The 23,895-nt window shown below is 40.0% G+C and overlaps 1 protein-coding gene across 1 annotated transcript in view; it reads left to right on the forward strand.

Annotated features, from left to right (window-relative positions):
• tmtc2b (transmembrane O-mannosyltransferase targeting cadherins 2b) overlaps positions 1–23,895 on the forward strand; it is a 101,248-nt gene that overhangs the window by 52,537 nt on the left and 24,816 nt on the right. Inside the window, exons 3-7 of the mRNA XM_034141149.1 lie at positions 13,331–14,180; positions 16,589–16,703; positions 18,480–18,565; positions 20,814–20,998; positions 21,984–22,062. Coding sequence (XP_033997040.1) covers positions 13,331–14,180; positions 16,589–16,703; positions 18,480–18,565; positions 20,814–20,998; positions 21,984–22,062 — 1,315 coding nt within the window. The remainder of the gene's footprint in view (positions 1–13,330; positions 14,181–16,588; positions 16,704–18,479; positions 18,566–20,813; positions 20,999–21,983; positions 22,063–23,895) is intronic.

Raw genomic sequence — 23,895 nt, forward strand, 5'->3', positions numbered from 1 at the left:
GTGACCTGGAGGTCCCTTCAAACACAAATCTGTGTGCACTGCATGTATGCAGGGTGAGCTATAGGCCCTGCATACGAATCATGACATCCATACATACCCTTGCTGTGTATTTGATGAGGTAACACCTAATACGTTCTTACCTGGGGCTCCACAGATGCTCCTCCATGCTCTAATGGCTCCTGTCACTGTGTGATGGATTGGGCCTGTTGGGCTCAGCTAGTGCCCCCTGCCCTCACCCACCTGCCTCTCACATGGGGATACACACCAGCGCCTCTGGTCTGGACATGGTAATGGGCGGTGGGAGACATGCATAATGGGAACCGATGTATAGAAAAAAGAGAAGGTTATACAGGTAGATGTTTAGGTTTTCTAACTTTAGTTTGACATTTTAGGAAGTAAGCTTAATTGCTTTCTTGCTAAGAGTTACATGAAAAGATTGACCCATCTACATTGTTAAAGTGACAGTTCATCCCAAAATCCAAATGTTCTCTTAACGTATCTTAAATAGAACAACAATGCACTGGTCTTCAAGCACCACAAATAGTATATGACAATCCAAACAACAATCTCTCTGTCCAGAAATAATGACAAAGTTGCTCAAGGTAATCCACAGAACTATGTCCTCAATGTTTAGCTTTTTAGTGTTAAAAAATGTAAATAATTAGGAATAACTCTGTATTTTGAGCTTCATAGTTATTAGTAGAACATTGTGGGACCTTGGACAGAGTAATGCGAGGTGTTCCCACAGTCTCTCTGCTAAGCTAACAATTATCTGCTCTCGCTTCACAATTATCATACAGACGTAAGAGTGGTATTATTTTTTCATCTCAATCCCAGCAAGAAATAACTATTGGTGATTCCCAAAAGTGTCTAACTAGTTCTCTTTATATGATCAGGAATCTCATAAAGAAGAATAACATGTAGGAGCAGGGTTATAATGAAGACATTTCAAACACAGATGATTGGACAGTTCTTCCGACCCCTGCATTTCTTCGCTGTGAGGTAAATTGAGGCAAGTGCAAACCACAGTGACAGACAGTGACTTGAGCTGGGTTTGTTTCAGCCCACACCCTTCATCAGGCATAAGTGAAGCTGACAGGCAGGGTGCTAGCGACAGCCAGCACAATGACCCTGACTTTGCCTGCTGTGAGGTGAAGAAGATGGAGGCGTAGAGAGAGAATAAAAAAATCCTTGAAACAAAGCCCCGTGTCAAAACGATCGTGAAATACAGCATGAGGCTTGAAATATTTCCCATTGTCCCTTTCCCTGCTTTTCGCTGAAAAAGAATGCATACCCCGTTCTTTATATAGCCAGCATGTCTGTGAATCGATAGTGGCATGTTATGTAAGATCGCAGACCGGGAAAGGAATGTCCCTCAGCACCAGTGTCCTGCTTGTCTTAATGGAAACATATATAGATTTGCTGGTTTGTCTGTTTTCCCTAAATCATTAAGCTTTTAAAAGGGATAATTGATTCACCCAGATGTATTACAGTAAATGACAAACATACAGAAGGGAAATCTCCAAATTGAAATTCCTGAGCCACATTGGACTTACCCTTCAAGCACGTTCTAAACTCAATTGACATTCATCAAAAGTTTAGAACTTCGACAAAAGTAAGATATAGCTTGGGCATTTGTTTTAGTTGCTGACCATAGTTCACATTTAGAGCTCATTGTGAATGGTCTTGGCAAATAAACTGCCATGTTAAAATCATTCAGCCAGAACTGCATTACTTGAGACTTCAAGCTCCAGTACTGTATCAGTCAAAACTAAAAGACCAATAAATGCTTTGAGGTCTCATGAGGACATTATGGGTTTTTTAAGAAAAACTCTGCATTTTATTATCCCTTTTTTTTAATGTGAAACAATACTGCTTGATTATTTACATAATCTTAAGAATGTTTTATAAGTTATTGTTGTGTAAAGCTAAAGAAAACATGTATATGAGTACTGGAACCGCTCAAAGCGTCATGACAGATGGACAGCACTCCAGGGAATTCTAATGTTAGTTGTTTGTATATATAGTACAGTAAATGTGACTTTTAGGAATTCTAATCAAAATAAGCCTGACCAATTATCCAATAAACCATTAACCGCTGCCAAATTCTTTCCGATGGATGAGAGAAATGAAATCATTCAGATGTGGAATGGGCAAATGGCCACTTTCAACAAACAAAGGAAACACATGTAGGGCTATCTGCAAATGATCTGCTGCAACATCTCACCGCGTTCTGTAATATTCACAAATGCTCCGGAGGCATGGTCAGGTCTATTACCTGAATACATTAAATCCTAGCTGCAAATTCCCTTGTGCGTGCTGCTTCAAAGGACCACTGCATTTCCCAGCAGTGGTCCTATCATCACCGTAGGCGCTCCCTGCACGGGACGAGGAACTGAGGAGAGACGGGGCATGTGCGAAAGAGATGCAGAAAAATGTGTTGAAGGGGAGGGGTGAGACAATAATGGATGTGGCGGCCAAGGGACGGATCGAGGGAGGGGAAGAGAGTATGTTGTAGAATGGTTGTGTGTTATTCTCCTCTATCAGACGGCCTGTCGCTTCCTGTGAACCATCAGCGACGGGATGCCTTATTTTTGGATACACAGACTGCAGATGGACGTTATATACCAAGCCAGTGCTACTGTATAACCATTCATTAAATATGGGATATCAACTAGTCATAGACGTTCTCTCCCTGAGCATTTGGACTCTGCTATGGCACTCATCACCCAAGTTTCCTTGGTCTGGTAAACTCTGAAGAAGTATCTGTTGCTGCTTTGTGACATATATGATTATGTCATGCATGTATGTGTGGACTTATATACCTGGCTGACCACTCTAAGAATGTGTTTTAAGTTTTGAGATTTATTCTGTTCTGAAAAGTAAGAATGGTCCATATTGCGTAAATGATGGCCACCATTATGTCTCAAGAAGGACGTTGAGTCATTGTGACTACAGTTATCACATGTAGATTGGATCTTGCAGACACTGTTGCATATCAGTTCAAAATTAGGTACATATGGATATGACTAGATAAAGACTGGTGTAGGGAGGGACACTTTATCAGGGCATCGTTTTATGAGCAAAAAGGTTGTCTTCTGTGACGGGAAGAAAAGGCAAGACATTGTGAATTTGAGTAATACATCTGTGAATAGATTGGTCTGTATTTGTTCCCAACTTGGTCCAAACCCTATGGGCATGCTAATGCAGACATGAAACACTATGTGCTGATTTTCTGTTATTTTCCCCTCATTTCTGCTCCTATGGTATTTTCCAATTGTTTTCAAATTCTTTCTTGTTTAGTTGCAGTTTTTGTCCTCTAACATTGAGTCAACCGTGTGGGATAAATTGACTTTTGGCCACAACCAATCTAGTTTCTCCTCTGTGACACATTGGAATGATTAGCGGGAAAGCAAAGCCACACAGGACAATCTACCAGTTATAAACAGGGATGCAAATTGTGTAAAGCGAATTCCTTATTCCTAAAAGACATCCAGAGTCACATACAGACTCTCAGTGATTAACCTGTCATTATTTTTGATCAAGCCTTGGTTTTTTTTTGTCCCACATTTTCACCCTAAAAAACGTATTTTCACCTCACATAGTATAACTAGGCTATCGTTATATAATTCCTACACATTTACATAGCAGTTTAGTTTACCTCTGGTGTGATATTCTCCCCAGGATTAATAATTAACTAATATACCGACTTTGAAAACCCTTCAACAGCTTGTCACAGAAGTATTAAGTGTTACACCAAGAGGAGAAATACTGATGCTTCATTTCTGCACCAACACATCCGAGAAATGTTTCTTTCAACCCGCAGATTCATTGGTAATCTGGAGGCAAACCAGTATAGAAGTGAGATATCATGCCCTTGTGGGAGTTTAGCCTGCATGGAGACATGGAGAGGCTCAGAAACCTGCAGAAAGATGTCTGCCAGTATACTCCCACAAACATTAAAGGTTTCCCTGTTTTCTGTCGGCTTAGGCAACTTTTCGGTTTTGTCTATTCTTTTTTACTTTAACTCTCTCTTGTACTGAATGTTGTTCCTGTGTCTGGACATTTTTGATTTATCGTCTCTGCTTAGAACTACAAATTAAAGTAATTTCACGGTCTTTAGGGACTTTTATGGCTCTAAGATGATTTTATGAGTTTGATCTATGGCTCCATTCTTTCGCCAATAAAGCACTGTCCTTTTAGTACTTGGAGCTATTTCTTCCTAGTTGATATTCTGTGAAAGCTCCATGTTTTTAATTTGGTTTTTGAAAATTATCGGCACTGTCTGTATTTTTATATATGTCCTTTTTTTTAATGAATTATCAATAAAGTGCTCGGTCTGACCATAGTTTGCATTACATACTGTCAGTGGACAATGCTACCTAGAGACCTGGACCTAGAAATACAAAGCCTTAACTCTGGCCTTTTGGGTGTGGCCATCTTTGTTTTTGGACCTGGCAAAATAACAGAATTCTTTAAATTAATAGTTCTTGACCGGAAAAAACTAATGGTGACAAAAGACAAAAAACCCAAACTGGACAACACATGGGAGCGAATTGTCACCAATGTTGCCACCGCAAGCATTATCATCTATGTTTCTCTAAATAGAAGCATCATTTACAAAATGACGTCATACATTTGGAGTTGTGTTTCTGGCAACCTCTCTAATGTAGGTCCAATATTCATTCTCTTTTAGCTCAATTTGTGGTCACTGCCAACTCATAAACATTTGGCTCTTAGCTCCTAAGTGCTCCATTCAGTGAACGGATATCCACTTACTCTGTCTGTGTGCCGTTTGGTGCTGAGCAGATAGTTTTCAGTCAGGCTTTAACTCTTTTCATTGTGTCTGTAGGCTTTTTCCTCACAGAGAGATTCACGTCATCCTCAGAATGCCTTTTATTTGTCTGTGGAAAAACAAGATGTTCCATTGGTTGAAAGTGGAACGCTACAACTCGACAATGAACCTTGGGTTCTTTATGGTTGATGCTAGCTTCTGCTGTTTGTCTTCCACCAACACCACAAGTTGTTATGTTTCCTGAACTCCCCTTACTTGTTACTAGCCAGTATAAACTGCAACAAATGGCATGCTGTCACTGAGTTGTGGTGGTCATCTGTAACGTAACACCAGAGAGCTACTTGTATATATGCAATTTTTTGACATCCAGCATCTGACATTTCTCTGACAGTTTATCTGCTAAGCTTTGGACCCCAGCTTTGGCTTTGTCTGTCTCATTCATGCATGTTCAGAATTAGCTTCCCGCTTCTCTAAACCCTGCAATACAATGGCTCTGATCTTCCAAAAATGCTTAGTAATGACTGGGAATCCATGCATGGACAAGACTAATCAAGAATGGATACAACTCAGTAACAGTACATTTTTCCGGTACTTCCTTCTAACCCACATTTCACCCCCCTCTGTAGAGCTTGAATCGGCATCTTGTCACAGCAAATTTGCCGCGGTGGTCACACAGTTTAGTTGGCCCACGCAGTACAAATAAATACGGGAAACGTAAACTCGAAATAAGGAAAAGTCAGTTTATTTTTCAAACCGTTACTGTGGTTTCACTCAATAAATATCTCATATGAAATGTTAAAGGTTTTAAGTCCACTTTGATTTTCCATTGTCATTATGTCCTTATCGTTTAGTCCTTGCTTTTGCCTTTTCCGAATATGACTTCAGTTTGTTTTGAGTATTCATTTAGAGTTGTTGTATTGTCTGGGCTTTACTTCAAGAGAGAAAACTGGGACTTTTGGAAAATATTGTGAGAGGTTTTGTTGTTTTTTCATACATTTTATCAACTCAAGTTTCAGTAACCACTGAGAACTTGGCAAAGTTGTGGATTTTCCATTGATTAGCTGTTTATGTTCCTAACCTCGGCCCCCTTCATCCTCCTGCCTACCTATAACACACATCTCTTCCCCTCCAGAGACACCCTCTCGTTGACAGAATGAGATATGTTTTTCCTATGCCGTTGTGGATCTATGGATGACTGATTGCCACTGATGACAAAATAAATGTACTCTGATTGTGGCACAGGGATGGGGAGACCCTTCCTGACCCATAAAGAAGGATCATCTGGCTTCAGCATGAAAATAAGACATTTTGTGTTTTGAATGATTAAGACATCTCAAATAAGCTTGTTTAAAGTGAGATGGAGTGAGCATGCTGGAATGTTGAGTGAAGGTCTCACAAGAAATGGATCCTGTGTTGGTTCAATGATTATGGTTAATAAAAACTGACCAAGAGAGACATCATGAGCTGGCGTGTGATTATGGCTGCTTGGTCGGGAAGGTTCTTACTTAGATTTATTTGCTATCGTCTTTTGTTGAAATTCAAACTCTAACACAGTAGGACTTTGGAGATGGGCAGTAATACATTTACAAAAATAACTTGTTGCACGATCAGCACGGAAACCATAACTTGTGGTTTTCCATCCAGCACCACATCATGTTGTGCGGTGCCTTTAATGGTGTCTTTCCAACTTTGTTTTACATCCTGTGAGGTCTCACTTTTATCTCCCTCACCAAGTTTTTAAAGGATCTAACTTTAATGTCTCACAGGCAATAAAGATCTTTTTTTGGTTAAATCTCCAATGGATTTCTGCTCATCACTGACCTTTTTCTAGTGCTTTGCTGTTTCTCCCTCTCCTATCTCTGTGCTCTGTCCGTCGGCCAGCGGGACTAGCTGACTCTGTTGGTTTTCTGATGGGTTCACACGGGTTAAACGCTTTGATCATGAGCAGTGCAAAGCAGGTCCGCCGCGGGGTTTGACTCCATGACCTTTCGCACCATGCGGCCCACAATCCAGCAGTTGTCCTTTTGCCTTTAAGTAAACTATACACCGCACCTCACACAGTCATTTATTGACGTTTATCTGTCTTAAAGCCATGGCAGCACTGATGTAGCTTATCTGAGCTGTATGACAAATTGAGGAATGTGAACTTTATTGCATGTGCCTCGAGATGAGTCAAGGTATGATGTGCTCGCACTGCTGGTTATACAGCAGATTGTGGAAAATAAAGATAAAGACATATATATTTATGGGTGTTAGCTGAGGCAAATTATCTCACCTTTCAACTTTAAATGTATCGAAACTCATTGGTACTCACACATTTTATGCAATTGGTTCCATTTCTATCTGTATGGTCAAATTAAAGCTAGCTTGTATAGACTAACAAACACATGAGCGCAATTTTCAGTCTCTAAATTGAACCAAATTTGTAAAATATTTTCAAATTGATATCTGTTATTCTAACATAAACAGCTGTGAAATTGTTCCAAACTAAATGCAACTGCTAACACTGTGTGTGAGAGCAAATTGTCAGGCATCAGCTTAATCACATTTTGAAAACATGAGCCAGCTGTTGGTAATCCATAACACGTTGTTAGGAAGTGCAATAGTCAGGCTCTTATCTTGTCTTGGCTGCTAACAATCAGGTTTTTACAACCAAAGGTTCTTTTCTGTCTCAGAGGAGGGGATCACAACAGCTGCAGCTGATAAGAAGAAGAACAGATAGATGGGGGAATTGTGGTTCATCAACTGAAAGCTCGATTAGTCAGTCCAGCGGTCAAGGAACAAGGACACAGTGTAAAATCCATCCATCAAACCTGAAGAATGATTTATGCAGACTTTTTAGGGGATTTGGTGTTCAGACCAAAATTGAGCTTTCCGTTGATGTGTATGTGTCTGAAGACTTTAAAGGTTGTTAGACTCTCTGATTGGTAACCTGAGCTCATTTTCACTTCCATTACAAGTCTATCAATGTGAAGCAGGATCTTGATGAAAGGCCCTGTGCAGACAATTGATCTCAGTAATGATGAAGAGGGGGGCTAGTTCAGACATGCCACTTCTTCTTTCACAGGATTTTCTCAGAGGTGTTCGTTGGAGTGTGAGCCAATCACGTCGTTGCAGTTTGATGGGCTAGTTAAATGTGTCCTGTGATGGATTGTTCTTGAAAAATGGTCTGGTGTGCATCAGCCAATTATGCAAAAAAGCCTATGTGTACCAGCACTTTAAGTAATTAATTAAATTTCTCCCTGAACTCTTTCTACTTTCTTTCGCCACAAACCTTCTTTCACAACACCAAAGCGACGTTAAAAAAAACGTTTTAGATCAAGTTTTTTCTTCTCAGTCAATTCATCCTAATCAAAGTGTAGAAGAGAAAAGGGCAGGCACAGGCCCCGATAGGGATTCCGTAATTGGCCTGTTTTGCATTTCATCTCCAAGGATATTTTATTCACATGCATAGCTTATAAAAGCTAAATTGTTTCAATTCTGAACTGATTGTGCCTCCAACACAAAAGGGAAGAAAACCACTAAACCACTTATTTCAGACTAAACTGGATTATAGACAAAAGACACAAAGCTGGAATGCCTTGGTTTTCCTGCATAATGGAGCTATAACACCCGGGGAGCTGTTCACTGGCTGGTAAATGAACTTGTGCTTTTGAATGGTGGACATTTTAACCGCAGGCATATTAGGAAGGCTGCACATGTTTGTTTATGCAAGAGATAATAGACTCGGGGTTCATGTTGTCCCTGCAGTAATGTGTCCTCCAGATCATCTCTCGAGTACTTCCTGTTTGCTCGCTGCCTGTATACTTCTTTGCTTTCCCATTTATTTTCCTTAGAAAGCAAGAGCAGTTGAAGAAAATAGGCCAAGATGGTTTCAAATGTGTGCTGAGGTGCAATGAAAGGATTGTTTTGTGTTCTCAAAACTGCCCAAAGACTTAATTCTGCAAAGAAAAGTGAAATCTCAGCGTGGAAGTGCAGCACAAGAATTAAAATAAAATACCGCCTCAGTCTTCGGGCCTAGACATATGGATGTGGTTTGGGTGGTGGTGTCTGAGGGTGTGCTGCGTCTGGGAAGAGTCAGGATGACATATCTGTTTGTCATCGGGCCAGGTTTGAGAATGTTTGGGAGCGATGCCAGGTTGTCGTCAGCTCTTTCAAAGGTGTATGCAGAAAAACATAAAGCATTACCCGTTGCCCTACGGACGGTGGACGCAAAACAGCAGGAACAAAGCTGCTTAGCAAAATCAAAGGTACTTCACAAATCAGCCCTAAGCAGCAAAGAAATTAACTCGGTGGAGGTCAGTGTGTTGGCGCTGTGCCCCCTGACTTTCTCATCCAATTTTGGATAACCTGTTAGCTCTAAAAATAGAGGAAGCTTTTCTTCCAGTTCACTTTGAGGTGGTGTTTTGTAAGCCCTCGCGTTAGCCAGAGAGGAGACTTGAGAGCTTGAAAAAGAGCCTCTTAAATCCAAGATGGATCTCCCTAAAGCAATGATTGAGATGTTTTTACCCTGCTCAGCAAGCCTCTCTGCCAAAGTCTGCACAAAGAACAGCCCCCATGCCTCACAGAACACTTCAGCCCACTTCACCCCTTTGAAGAGTTTCTGCTCACCTTGCTTGGATAAAAACGAGCCCACAGGACCTCCGTTTCTCCACTCCAGTGATTTTAGGGATTGGCTTTAAATTCTCATTGAGATTTAGTGTGGGAGATTTGAAGAGGATACTCTGCTTCCATCCATCCATCCATACCTCTATCCGGAGAGTTCATCTGAAGTTCAGATGACAGATTTTTAGAATTTGTTAGACCATGGCTACTACTATTTCTGTGTATTAGATTATAGTAAAAAGTACACTCAATATGTTATTTTAGTCCTCACATGAATCTTGCAGGAAAATCAGACAAATCAAGGTAAAAGTATTTTATATTGAAGGGGTTTGGTATTTCAGGAAATGTCAAACCCCTTCAATACAAAATATTTGTATCTTTACATAACTTACTTTTAGGGTTACATGAGAAGATTGACTCCACTTATGTAACTGTTTGAAACATATAAAGCTACAAGTAGGAGTGGGCTAGCTTAGTTTAGCACAAAGGCTGGAAACAACGGGAAACAGCTAGCATAGCATTTTCAAAAGTAACAAATCCACTGACCCACGCCTCTTAAGATTACAAATAAACACATTACATCTTGTTTACCACTTCATACAAAACCTTAAGTATACAAATATTGTGGTCGTTTTACAGGTTTATATTACTTGATATCAGTGTTCGAATTACCCATTTGCTTTCGGGGGAGCCCTATTTTTCAGTGCACATCCTGCTACTAAATATGTCACACGCACGCTCTGTTGACTGGCGCAGCAGCGCGGATTCGATCAATTGCTATAAAATCACTCTGCTACTACTACAGACGGTGTCACTACGCCGGCGGCTGTGGCCGTTGTTGAAGCCTCTTCAGGCTCCGCATCGGCAGGCCTCTCCCTCGGTGTGGAGCTGTCAAACCCGACCCTAACGCCGCTTACAGCCGGCCAACTAAAAGTTGTTCCGTTCACGTTGTCAATTTTAGACTCCTTCGCTTCTTTGCTTGTGAATCCAAAAGCTGCGACGCTTGGCTGTTTTCGTTTTGCCATATTTTTTATTACAAAGCCAGAGTTAAAAAAATATCGATATGAACATTTCAAATACCGTTCCGGCATCGCCGCCGTAACCATAGCAACATAAGTAGCGTAAAGAATGCAGCGCCGCCACGTACAGATGGCAACACCCAGAAATATTCACAAATATAAAACAAATATTCAGAAACTGTAATGAACAATAACTATTATTTATTTCACGATTGTTTTGGGCTCCCCCTATTTATCTCAAAGTCTGCCTTCAGGGGAGCTCCCTTCCTCTTCGGGGGAGCCAATCTCCCCCTGGCTCCCCCCCATTTCGAACAGTGCTTGATATACTTTATACTTTATGCTAATATCTTTGCTAAATAAGGCTAACCAGCTACTAGCTGCATCTTCATAGTTCTCTTACAGACATAAGAGAGGTTATCAATCATTTTCTTAACTCTCAGCAAGAATGGATACTGTAAGTGGAGTATTGAACTATATTTTTGACTAGATGTATGACAAGCTGTATGTCTTCTAGCCTGTATGGATATCCTTGTATTAGTTTAAAGCATGCCTCAGTGTTTGTCCCACAATCAGCAGGAATGTAGATGCAGCATTCTTGTGTGTCACTGATGGCTAGTTAAAATGATACATGGCAAGTATTATCTTTTTTTCGACAAATAGGGCCTATTTATTTTTAAGTCTTTACAAGACCATTTTGACATCATGTTTTGCTTTATGTCCCATGTGCTTTTTGTTTTTAGTCTTGTTCTTGTTTGGGCAAAGTTCCAGCATCCATATTGGATTTCACAAAGGACAACATCCCCCTTTGGTTGTTCAGAACTTTCGTTATATTATCAGTTGTATCTGTATTACCTACAGATGTTAGTACTTTTCCTGTTTTTATTTGTAATAGCGGTGGGATCATTATGATTGTTTGGCATACACTCTATTGCTTTGTGTTCAGTTGCCTAGCTGTGGTCTTTTGTTTTTATGTTCGAGCATCCGCTGTCACAGTGGGTTTCCAACTTAAGTAGATTCATTATGGCTGACTGGTTGAAACAGTTCACCCATTAGGTTGCATCTTACAGAGCATCTTGTTTTTATTCTCTTGATTGAGTTTTCATAAAAGCATTTGAATATGTTTTCTAATTATTCCTGCCATATATTCTTACTACTATATATAAGTACATTACTGTGTCCTGTCTTTCGTTAGAAGTAATGCAGAGCTGACTGTAACACCCTGACAGTGGCTAAAATTAATGAGCAATGGTGATGTGGATTGAATCCATGACCTTTGGTTGCCAAGCGACCAAACCAATTCTTCCGCAGTGGCTTATGGCGCTACGGGTTGTTGTCAGGTCTCCACCGAAGGTCTTGACAGATCTGACCTTATACAAGTAGCTATGTGAAATATTTTCAATAAATACTATGAATATTGTATGCTCATATGCAGCCCCACTGTGTTGTTGTTTGGCCACACGCGTGCGTTTGGTGCATTTCTTTAGCTACAAAAACAAGGAGCAATTTTGAAGATGAGCATTCTTTCACCCTCCATTGTAGACGCTTAACATATAAAGAGTTTGTGTTTGATTGAATTGTGTTTTCTGGCTGTTGTTTTGAGCCCTCTATTGTACCACATAAAATATTGTAAGTGTTGAGCTGCAGCCGTTGTATTAGCAGGGATCCTACGCTGACAACAAAGCAGTCACAAGTCCCCAGAGGTTACTGAAGCCTCTCTACACTGATACAATCTGTAAATGACATAGCACAGTCTAAAAAGTCCATACCAAGATTATGATCACAAATGAGACGTGCATGCCCCTTTGTATGTGAAAATGAAGAAAGATCCCGTCCACTGGAATATAATTAACATGTGGTTAGCCCTGTGTTGCCTTGGGTGTAAGTGTAAATAAGAAGAAATCTAGGGCTATGATGCCCTGGAGATTTAGATTCAGACTGTTGATGTGACTAATGGAACCAGCCATTACTGCATAGTTCATGTATTGATCATGTTTTGAGCCCTTTGGTAATTATTTGCCGATATTCATGTGTTTTTCAGGCAAAATACTAGTTAATACTGCAGGATGTGGAAGTTTGCTGTGCATTATCAGCTGCTGACTTTGGGAAAAGGCTTAATATGTTTAAAAGTTATATTTCTAACATGAGCACAAAAGAAAGGTCAGTTGGTCCTAGGTTGGAACATGTTTGAGGGGATATGTGTCCAGTCATTTTTAAAAGCTTCGCCAGCAAAGTATTAAACAACCAAACACAATATAAATATTTCACAAGGGTCTCCACATAACATTTGGAAAAGTGTTTAATATCGAGTCTGTAATATGAGAAATGGAGTTGTGTTTGTTTTGATATGTCCATGGAGGCCCCAGATGGAAAATGTGTGCATGAATGGAAAGTTATGGTGTAAGGTCTCCTTCATTTATAAACAATCGATGAATTGACTCAGTGTGAATGTTCTGGATTTAATCCTTTTTTCATGCCTTTTTTTCTTTTTGGTTGGCTTAAACAGTGGTTTAAAGAGTCGACAACAAAAAAGAAAAATATGGCACTTAACAAAATGGTTCTTGCCTTTTAGGATTTCTGAACGATCAGAGCAACCAAATAAAAGATCTCGGTGCCTATACTTAAAAATCACTTTTTAAATTCTCCTTGAACATTAATTGTGTTAATTTATGCAGCTGAACGTAATATGTTTTGTGTTGAGAGTTAAAATTATGTAAGATAGGGCGTTTTTTTTATTCATTTCTTATCCGCAAGCCAGGTGAGAATAAATGTATCTATCCAAGATAAGTATTACTACCAGCCAGCAAACTAACTCTGGCTTCATGTTCTTATTTGTGCAGTACATTTGAGTCCTTCCTTTCCTTCCCAATGGAGCGAGGGTTTGATCATTGTTTCTCTATTTTTTGTCCTTCAGAGAAAGAACGTCGACCTGCTGCTGAATGTGTTTTTGCTGGCTGCCTGGGGAGTCGTCCTATTGGCCGGCCGCTTCTACTGGATGGGTAACAAACCTCCGAACTTCTCCAACTCCGACAACCCGGCAGCGGACTCACCATCGCTCCTCACCCGGATGCTTACCTTTTCCTACCTACCCGCTGCCAACTTTTGGCTTCTCCTTTGCCCGGACATGCTCAGTTTTGATTGGTCAATGGACGCCTTGCCTTTGATCAGGCGCCTTGCTGATTGGAGGAACTTATACACAGCAGCCTTCTACCTTGGATTGTTCTTCCTGGCCTGGTTCAGCCTGTGGACGCACCAGACGGCTAAGGGCAAGGAGACGAACGGCAAAGCGCATCATTACACCAATGGCAGAAATGGGAACAGTAATGGACACAGTTACCAATATAACAATCATGAACATACAAACAATTCCCACACAGACTTTCACATTAATAACAATACACAGAATGGTACCAAAAAGCACTATGAGAGCAGGACTCCACTGCCCACCTCGGAAAATGTTGTGGTGTTCTCTATAGGCCTGTTGGCCATCCCTTTCCTCCCTGCCACAAACTTGTTTTTCTACGTAGGGTTTGTGATAGCAGAGAGAGTACTGTACATCCCAAGCATGGGATTCTGCTTGCTGGTGGCAGTGGGGATGAGGTCTCTGTACGTGCGTCTGCGACGTAGGTCCTTCAGGACGATGTTGGTGTACTGCAGCGCTACCGTCGTCCTTCTCTTCAGTGTCAAAACTGTTTTGAGGAACAAAGACTGGCAGAATGAGGAGATGCTCTACAAGTCAGGGATTTATGTCAATCCTGCTAAAGGTAAGGCTCTTTTATTGCAATCGACCCACACAAAGGTGAAACTGCTCTGACATGTGCTACATTTTTACTATAACATTTCCCACAAGAAAACTTATTTGCCCCATCATATTTAGTTTTTCTTGATAGTAGACAAGCTCTTAGGCAAGGATTTGAATTAGATGCTGTCTCTCTGCTGCCGCAATGAATTATTCAAAGTCAAGCTGCTTCAAAATGTCTTCTCTTCGTCACTCAGCCTTACCACAGAATATACAAGTGCTTACAAGTTCAATGCCTCAGAAGTAAAACAAGACTGGTGTAAGTTGTACTAATCAAGGCTACATTTATTCCTAAAAAAACACTTGATTTTACAAGGACTACAACAGAGTTGAACCTCTTTATCACACTTCTTCTCCTAGCCCCCTATGCAATCTGTTTAATGACACCAGATGCCCTGTCTTAGTTGGGAGGGCACCATCACCCGTCTCTGATTGGCACTTGCAACGGCAGATGAAATATTCAATAGCCTTCACATTCAAGGTCATCACACACACATTAGAGAGCTCTCTCCTGAAAGACTGAGAGGCTCTGATAACCTCAGCTCAGTGAGGTAAAGGCACACCTTTATATGATCATTATAGTTATAAAAAAATAAGAGAATAGATGAAAAACAGGTATAAAATACTATATGACAGTAAACAAAAGTTGTTATTAATAAACAAGAATAAAGTTTAAAAGGGGAGTGATTTGTAAAATATCCATAAAGAAAAATAAATCTGCTTACAGTTCTGTTTCATATGGATGTTGAGAGATGTATCCATAGATCTCTTAATGTTGCTCTCAAAGATTGATGCTTTTAACTTCAACATTTAAAAAAAAATCTTCCGGGGGAGCATGCCCCCGGACCCCCCTAGAGGATGTTAGGTCCACCCCCCACTTAAATCATGTTCAAATGGATATGAAACTAAATACATTTGCACACATCTTGTGTCCATATCTTTCTGTTTTGGCATGTGCATGCATGCACGAGTCATAGTGAGTGTCTGCATTTTTTTGGGGGGGGGGGGGCGCCAGCTAAAATCTTGCCCAGGGCAGCAAATTGCTCAGGGCCGGCCCTGCCAGTCCAAAGCAAAGTTGTGAGAGTTGCTGAGCAGGGAAGCAGGGCAGGGTCCAGGCAATAGGGACACGTTGTGTTAGCTAATTTCCCTTTCAAATTCTGAGTGGAGCTGAGCCGTGACAGCTGTTTGTTTTGGCAGGCGGTCCGCTGAACAGAGCAGCAGCAATGTCCCGACTCACATTCATTACAGCTAACATGAGATTTGAACAGAACCCAGCTCAAACTCAGACCCACTCATTGGATTGTTTGCACTTCTTTACTTTTCACCAAGCACCTCTTTGCTTCTAAAGATGCTTTATAAATTCTGAAAGCACTGTTGAATTAAGTACTTTTTGGTTGTTTTTCTTAACTGCCTTTGTTTATACTGAATATAACTCCAGGATTTCAGATGTCATGATTTTTAACAAAAATAATGTGTATAACTTGCTTAAAGGCACTCTGCATATTTTAAAGTATTTTCATACTTAAGCATTTTAAACGCTGGTCAACAAAAGCAGCAAGAGCTTGGGTTTGATCTTTCTAGGAACTTTAGGGATGCAAGTAAACCTTTATTGATCCCAGTAGGGAAGATCTGGTGTTTTTCTAAATACAAGTTAGCAAAGGCAAGAGTTAAATATAAAAGGAAAATACTAATAATCATAATTATAATAAAAGATAAAAAATTCAGAAATACATTTGTATATACATTCTAAATAAAGATGTTTATATATATATATTCAGATATGGATAATTATAATGTTGTAATATGTTTACTTAAATGTCAATTTGGAAGTGCAAGTCCACAGTCGGTGCATTATGGTGATCTCAGTTAATTATATTAAATTATATTATATTATACTATATTATGTTATGTACATATGTACATAGCTATGGGCATCTACTACTGTCTTACATACAATGAATGTGTTATTTTACTAAAAGAAAAAGCTTTTTAAAAAGCTCATGGCTGCCTCATTCCACCTGTACGTTGCCACAATTCAAACTCTAATGCCATTTTCTTTGCAAAAGCACTGCGGTGGTCTTCTTTTGTTCATACACAGGAATAGGAATGACTGGTGCTTGGCAGAAACCTCCCCCTGTGCGTCATCTCTCTTTACCCATAATCTCGTTCTCCTTAGAGGTTAAAAAACCCTGAACCCGTGTCAGTACGGGGCTGAGAATAACAAAAGAAACTGATTACTTGCCACAGAAATGTCCCTCCTTGCTGTTTTAATCTAAGAGCTTTTAAAGATTCTGAAAAAGTTATCAAAGGAGGTTGTCACAAACGCTCTTTTTTTATTCTGTATGATTAACCTTTTCTTTTGTAACCTGTCAGCATGGGGCAACCTTGGAAACGTCCTGAAGAGCCAGGGCGAGATGGAGGAGGCTGAGCAGGCGTACAGAAATGCCCTCTATTACCGCAGCAACATGGCCGACATGCTGTACAACCTGTGAGTTTGTACCATTATATGTTTGTGTGGGAGTATGGAGCTCAAAGGGCTATACCAAAGCGTTGTCCATAAAGCTGACTTTTGAATTCTCAATCTAAACAATGAGTGATCCAAACAATTACAATACGTCCAGAGCATTTTATTATTATAGAGATCTATTATCTATTATAAGAGATAGATGTTATAATTTCCAATTTCCCCACATGTTTTTTCATACCTAACATTATATTAACCATCATCAGTCAATTGTGAATGAATTGTTCATTTAACTTGATGTTGACTGTTAATGTAGAGTTTGTTATGATGTGATTTGTTATTTTGCATTATTTTCAAATATACTACTGTATACTAAGTTTTTGATAATGATAACTAATGACTTGTAAATCTTAAAGTTTGTAACACATATATAAACATAAAAACAAATTGTTAATGTAAATGGTGTGTATACCGCTTTAAAACATTATCCAAAAAAGTGATTAGTTGTAAAAAGTAAAGATTATATATTTTCATTCAATTGTTTGTTAACAGTATAATAACTGTTATTTAACTGTCAATTTATCATGTATTAATGATGGTTATTACTGGGTTACGGCTGTTACAGACATTCATGTTTTGAAAACCTGAATAGAAGCTATGAATGTAAAAAAAAAAAAAAGTTCAGTACAGCCCTGATATTTGTTCTTCTTCTATATGCTCAGGTTTAATAGCCTTCGAGTACCGGTGGATGTTCATAATATGTTTTCGTACGTGTATACTAGAGTTTCCTTTGAGTGCGTCTCCACTCCACGCTGTGTCATTGACTTATGAGTGTGTGTGAACAAATGGACGCGTTCTCCGTTTACATGCGTGTGTCCATTGATAAAGGCTGTCCTCTCAGAGGAAGTGCCGTCCTGTGAAGTTTTCCCCAGAGGGCCGTCTGGCTGACAGCATTATAAATGATGCTGTTTTAGCCTGAGGGGCGAAACACAAAACATCCATGTGTGCTCAGATGTCTGTGGTTTCCAAGATCTAAATCTTCCCCTTCACTTTTATCAGCTGCTTGTGGTCTTTTCTAATCCCAACAGAGGCTATTTAACTTTAAGAGGAGACATTGAGGTTAAGAGGGTAACAACTTTAACTAATAGATACAAGCAAGAAAACTCCCTAGCTGATTTTTTCCATTGAGGTAATATTTTGTTGTATTACAAGTTTTTAAATTGCATAGTTAATCATTTTTTCCACAAAAATTCAACCTGTAAATAATGAAATGTTTGCCATGTTTTTAGAATGAAATATGGAAATTACACTACTAAAAAAAGATCCAAGTAGGAATAGAACTTTTAACTTTTGGTGTATGTTAAAGTACAGACAACACATTTGTAGAAATCATCTTTTGAAGACATGCACTCTACATTTTCAAGACACTATAGGTAAATACCGTATATATTTGTAACTGATAGATATCACCATGACACTCTCATTCTGACTTTACTTGTTTTTTAAACCAAGTTGTCTCAAATGGTATGTTTCAATATGCAAATGAGGCCTTATCGAATGCTAACTGTTGGTACATTAAGGAGAAATCTACAGACCTAAATATAAGTGAAGTAAAATAAACACCTAAATGTGTATTTTGTATTTTTTCTTTCCTTTTTTATGAAGCAATACAGTACATGCTATGAAAGCAATAGAGCTGTCAATAAATAAACACATGTTGTTTTTTTCTGCCTGAGGAGTCTCACATCTCCTCTTGTGGGCCCTTTAAAGCTCACACATCTTCCCCTTTGTCTCTTTCAGCGGTTTGCTGCTACAGGAGAGCAACAAGTTCTCAGAGGCGCTCCACTACTATAAGCTGGCCATTGGAAGCCGGCCAACTCTGGCTTGTAAGTGCAGCTCTTCTTTTTTTTATTGACAATCTCCAGCTCCTGTGGTTGTGGCTGCGCTGTGTCCAGGCAACAGTGAACACAGCCGGTCGTTATGTGAAGTGAGAGGGAAAGGTGTCAAAGGGCAGTGTGGGTATACGACCAGATCCAACAATTGGCACAGCTGCCCGACTGGCTTTCAAAGCTGTGTCGACAGATCAGGCAACTGCATGATGTCATTTATTATGAATTCAAGCCAGACTCTCTTGTTCTATTCGACCTTTTCCACTACATCTTCTTATTCCCTCAGTTTTCAGCCTGTCTCTCTCTAGGGAATTCATCGACAATTCCCTGCTTCTTCTAGACTTTTCCATCCACTATCATCTTCTGGCAGTGTGATTAATACAAATCTCTCCCAATCTTACCTGATCATGCAATAAATTAGCTCCCCATTGTTCTAGGCATCAGTTAATGTCAGATAAACAGAGAATCTTAAATGCCTATTCCTTTCTTCCCCCGGATTAATTATCGACCTAATCAAGGTCACGGTTAGACTAGAACATTTGCATGCAGCGTGCAATTATCTGTTAAAGCTGATAACGAGTTTAATGAATTACATCTAGCAGCAGACATGTTGAAGGCATAATTAGAATGTGACGATTAAAAAACGTTTTCCAAGGAGGAACCATTACTCACCGCGTAATTGGGAGCTTACAAGTGCAAACATTAGCATTTTATGCAGGTTATGCTGATTTCTGATAAAGTGCTTTTGATTTCTGTCTCATGTTTTGCATACAGTAATTCAGTTTACAAGGCTTATTGTGTTGGAAACATCTGTTGTTTTTTTATTATTGGTTCTACTTTCATTTCAGATTCAAATGACCCTAATATGCTAATGTTGAGGTTCATAATTCTATTTTGTGCCTCTACTGGGACATGTTTCCATGGTTTCATTTTCAAAAAGCTATTTATTTTTCTCATACTGCCTGTGCTGCAGCACCTCTTTTCACCCTCTGTCTGAAACCAGAGCTCAGTCTGCTCTGATTGGTTAGCTGGTTGGCTCTGTTGTGATTGGTCAACCGCTTAGAGATGTCCTGCCCCTTAGCCTATCACGTACAATACAGTATGTTGGAGAGCTAGCCAATAGAAGAGTGAGTGTTACGCAGTGATGTCACTATGTCACAGAAGTAAACAAAGGAGTCCAATGGAGGGGTTTCAGGCAGGTGATGAATGTGTGGGAGAGAAACTCCCTCTGGAGGGATCTTTGGGATGTTAGCCTTTGCAGACCTTGTACACGTACAAAAACCTATATAACACACTACATGGAAAGGAAAACCCCCAAAAGCATAATAGGGTCCCTGTAAGATAACATATTTCAAAGAAGAGGAAAAAGAGAGCGTTTGTGATTGGATAGAAAGACTGTTTGGTTCTTACCCACCTTCTTTTAACTTGATTAAATGTAGACACCCTGCAGAAGAGCCTTCCAGATTGATCTGCTGTGTCAAGTTAATTTATTCACACAGTCAGACTTTATAGTGAGTTGTTGAGAGAGGCGAGTCCACCGAGACTAATTACTCTCCAGATGCGTATTGATTATTAGATGTTGTCTTTGAAGGAAAAGTTGAACAGGCAACCGAAGTATCTGAAAGGATGCAAAGGTCAAACATAGAGTAAAGCATTAAAGGATAAATACACTAGACATTATAATTGGTCTTCCTTTCGGCACCATTGATCTGTGAGACTTGAGATCACTGAGAGGCACTTATTTGAAGGAATTAGCCATTCATGAAAAATGGATTTAACACTAAAATTATTTTTCCCAAACAATTAGAATTCTGTGTTCTTATGCAAATGACCACTATTATTGACAGTTGATGACAGCATTTAGTCTTTTTGACGGTTTTCCCTGACTTGATTTGTCAAAAAATACAATTTCTATCATGGGCCAATTTCTCAGTTCTGCAAAAAGAGAACACAACACAAGCTGGCATCATTAATGTGTTCAGTAGTGATATACAAACAAAAATGTTGGATTGTAAGTGTATTATAGACAATTATTTTTGCACAAACATGTCGGTGTTAGTGTGCTCTTGAGTAAGTATACATACTATTCTTACTAAAGAACTAATCCAAAATAAGAAATCATTGGGAGGTGTCAGGATCTTTGAATGAGGCCTAATGAATCCAAGCAGCAGGGATTCTACGACTGAAGTTGTATTTTCAGCCAGAACTAACTCTACTCTCCGTGTTTTGTTTTTTTTCCCCACAGCGGCCTACTTGAACACAGGCATCATCCTGATGAATCAGGGTCGCCTGGATGAGTCCAAGCGCACCTTCCTGACCTGCGCTGACATCCCAGATGAGAACCTGAAGGACCCGCACGCCCACAAGAGCTCCGTCACCAGCTGCTTATACAACCTGGGCAAGCTGCTCCACGAGCAGGGACACCAGGAGGTACAGCCGTAACTGCAGAAAATATCTAATTTCGCTTTAAGAAATGTGTTCGTATTTTAAAACTTTTCAGACTTGGTACTTAGACTTTGCTAAAGTTACACTTCTTTCTTTAATGGCTCTACATGGAGATGACATTCCCTTCAATGTCCTGTTGTTAATAATCTTTATAATTTATATTTTATCCCCTGAAATTGTCTTAACTTCCTGTAATTTACATGCACAAATCCACCTTGGCTAACATTTATAGAACATCTGCAAACACATTTTGTTTAACAAACACCCCCAAAGTTCCCATAGGAGTTCAACAAGCTTTTCTTTACGTGCAGCACATGCTGGAAAATATGAACCATAGGGAATGAAGATAAGATGCAGGCCGAGGAGCTTATAGGAAGCTGAGAAAATGCTCAGTTTTATACACATGTTGCAGAAATGCTCGTGTCATAGGGGACTCTGTGTTTTGTGCAGATAATCCTCGGGCTGTTTCTTACAAATGTGCTCTCTTTCACGCCCCTAAAGACCTTGCTGCACATTTATATTGTACATAAGCACTGATGCTGCTGATTCAATCAGGACTGAAGCAATGGTACTGCAGATTGAATAAGGACTTTTATAAATGGTTGGCACGACTGAGGAAAAAGAGCACTTCCTCCCAACCTCTCACCGCAACATTTGCTTCAGCAATAAAGTAGTTCCAGCTCCTTCTACCATTCAAATTGAGAGGGACTCTGAGGTGAATCGCTGGACCTACACTCTATACATACCAGAGTCAATATGTGACACCGCTCTAGTCGACTTAACAGCCGTGACACTGAGGATAGACCCCGGCGGCCCCCAATTCCACGCTGTGTATTCACTGTGTCGGGGCCCCGGTTGCAGGGGAGGAATGACAACTTACCACAGAGCCAGTTTCTCTGACGGGGTCTCTCCGCTCTCTAATGCAAACATCCCCCACCACCTTCTTTTTTTCTGTTTGTCTCATTCACAGGAGGCCCTCACAGTGTTTAAGGAAGCAATACAGAAAATGCCAAGACAATTTGCACCACAGAGCCTCTACAACATGATGGGTAAGAGCTGCTTTTGTTTCAGAAGCACAAACATTAAAGCTGCTTTTTTAAGACCAGGAAAAATGACGGACAGTGGAAATGATGGGAATGAGAGTTCATATTTGGAGTATTTTGGAGCATTTGGCAGCTATGCAATATGCATCTCCTTTGCTGAGAGGACCTGTTTGTCTGTCAGCACGATCGGCCCCGGAAGAACTCATTCAATGTTTTGAGCTGATCAAAATCACAGAGCAGATATAAAAATGATGTTTTACTTTCATTACCTTCCAAGATAAATGGCAGTTTTGCTGCATTTGATTGGTGTTGGAATAACTATAAAAAATAGTCTGGAGAAACAACACGCTCAATTTGGAACAACCTCTCAGACACGGACATCATGTTGCTGTCTGAACAGGCCAATAAATACAAAATGACTACTGTTGTAAAGCTTACGAGTACACACAAATGTAAAGACCTACCTCCCAACAAGCATGTGAATGCACAATTGTAAGTCTGCGTTCTCTGAGTTCAATTGTAGTTTTTATTAGATGTTGTGTTACTCCCAGTCCAATAAAACTAATATTTCTTTTTTAGACAGGGAGTGTCTTAACCAAAGTAAACCAACTAAAAAGCATGAGTGGATTACTAATTGCAAGTAAGACCCATTAGCTGTCTGACACTTGCAGCTAGAATGTGTAATAGCCCATGGCTCACTAACACCCAATGCAGAGCAGACTTGAGAATGTACACCACAATGACAGTTTAAAATCATTTGGATACATTTAAATGTTCCTAAGACCTATAGAATGGTTTGTGATTGTACATTTCTTTGTCCATGATTTATCAAAAATGCTCAAGAGCAGAATATAAGAAGTAAAGCATTTGTGCTGTGAGAAGTCAGAAGACATTAACCTCCAGTTCATATTTCCAGTTGTGAATCTTAAAGGCTTACTGTAAGCCCTTGCTTATTAGATATAAAGATGAAAACGAGGTTAAGCTCAATCTATCTCTCTGCTGCCTTGTGTTAAGGTTAAGCCAGGATAAGAGGCTGCGAAAAGGTTTATGGAGTGCTTGAATAAAGCAGATTTTTAAAGAAATGGTGAAATCTGTGTAAGAGAGACATCAAGTAGCCACCAGTTATATCATTGATGTCCTTGTTTGAGAAATCTATCTTGAATAAATCATGTTGAACATTGTTTTCAGACAGTAGTTAGCTTTACAATATCATGTTAAACTGAGTTAATTTGCTTTTCATTGCAATCCAGCTTGTTATATTACAGCTGTTGAGCACTGAGCAGCTGCTTTCAGCCTCATTATAGCTGCTTTTTACTTTTTTCTCGCTGTCTCCCTCCTGCTTCCTTTCTCTCTCACACACACGCAGCTACTTAAACACACACATACACACTCAAAACCTGGGCTGTGTGTTTTTCAGACTAGTGCCACTGGTTCATATATGTGTTGGCAAAATAGAATTTGACAGATCTACCGAGATTATGTCAAAATGTTGATGAAAGCTGCAGTCACCGTTAAGCAGCAGCTCTGCGTCTGTAATGAAGGCGCCGAGCCAGAGATCTGTGATTTCTGCAGCTTAGCGTTGTTCGCCTCGCTGAACTGATTTGCACATTTGGCACACCTGCTCCTGCGTATCTGCAGTTTTTGCTCTCCGTGCTGCTCTCATGCTGTTTGTCAGACGCCAAGGAGCAGCAGCTTTCATCAGAGGCGGACCTGGGTGGTAATCTGCACCCTGCCGGCCTCGCTCCAGCTCTCTCTGCGGGCCTGAGGAATGTTCCCTTCCGAGGAGCTGCTTTTCAGCTGCTTGGATTCGATGTCACTTGTAATTGCACGTTGACGTTT

This window comes from Trematomus bernacchii, unplaced genomic scaffold (assembly GCF_902827165.1).
Source record: "Trematomus bernacchii unplaced genomic scaffold, fTreBer1.1, whole genome shotgun sequence".
Taxonomy (NCBI): Eukaryota; Metazoa; Chordata; class Actinopteri; order Perciformes; family Nototheniidae; genus Trematomus; species Trematomus bernacchii.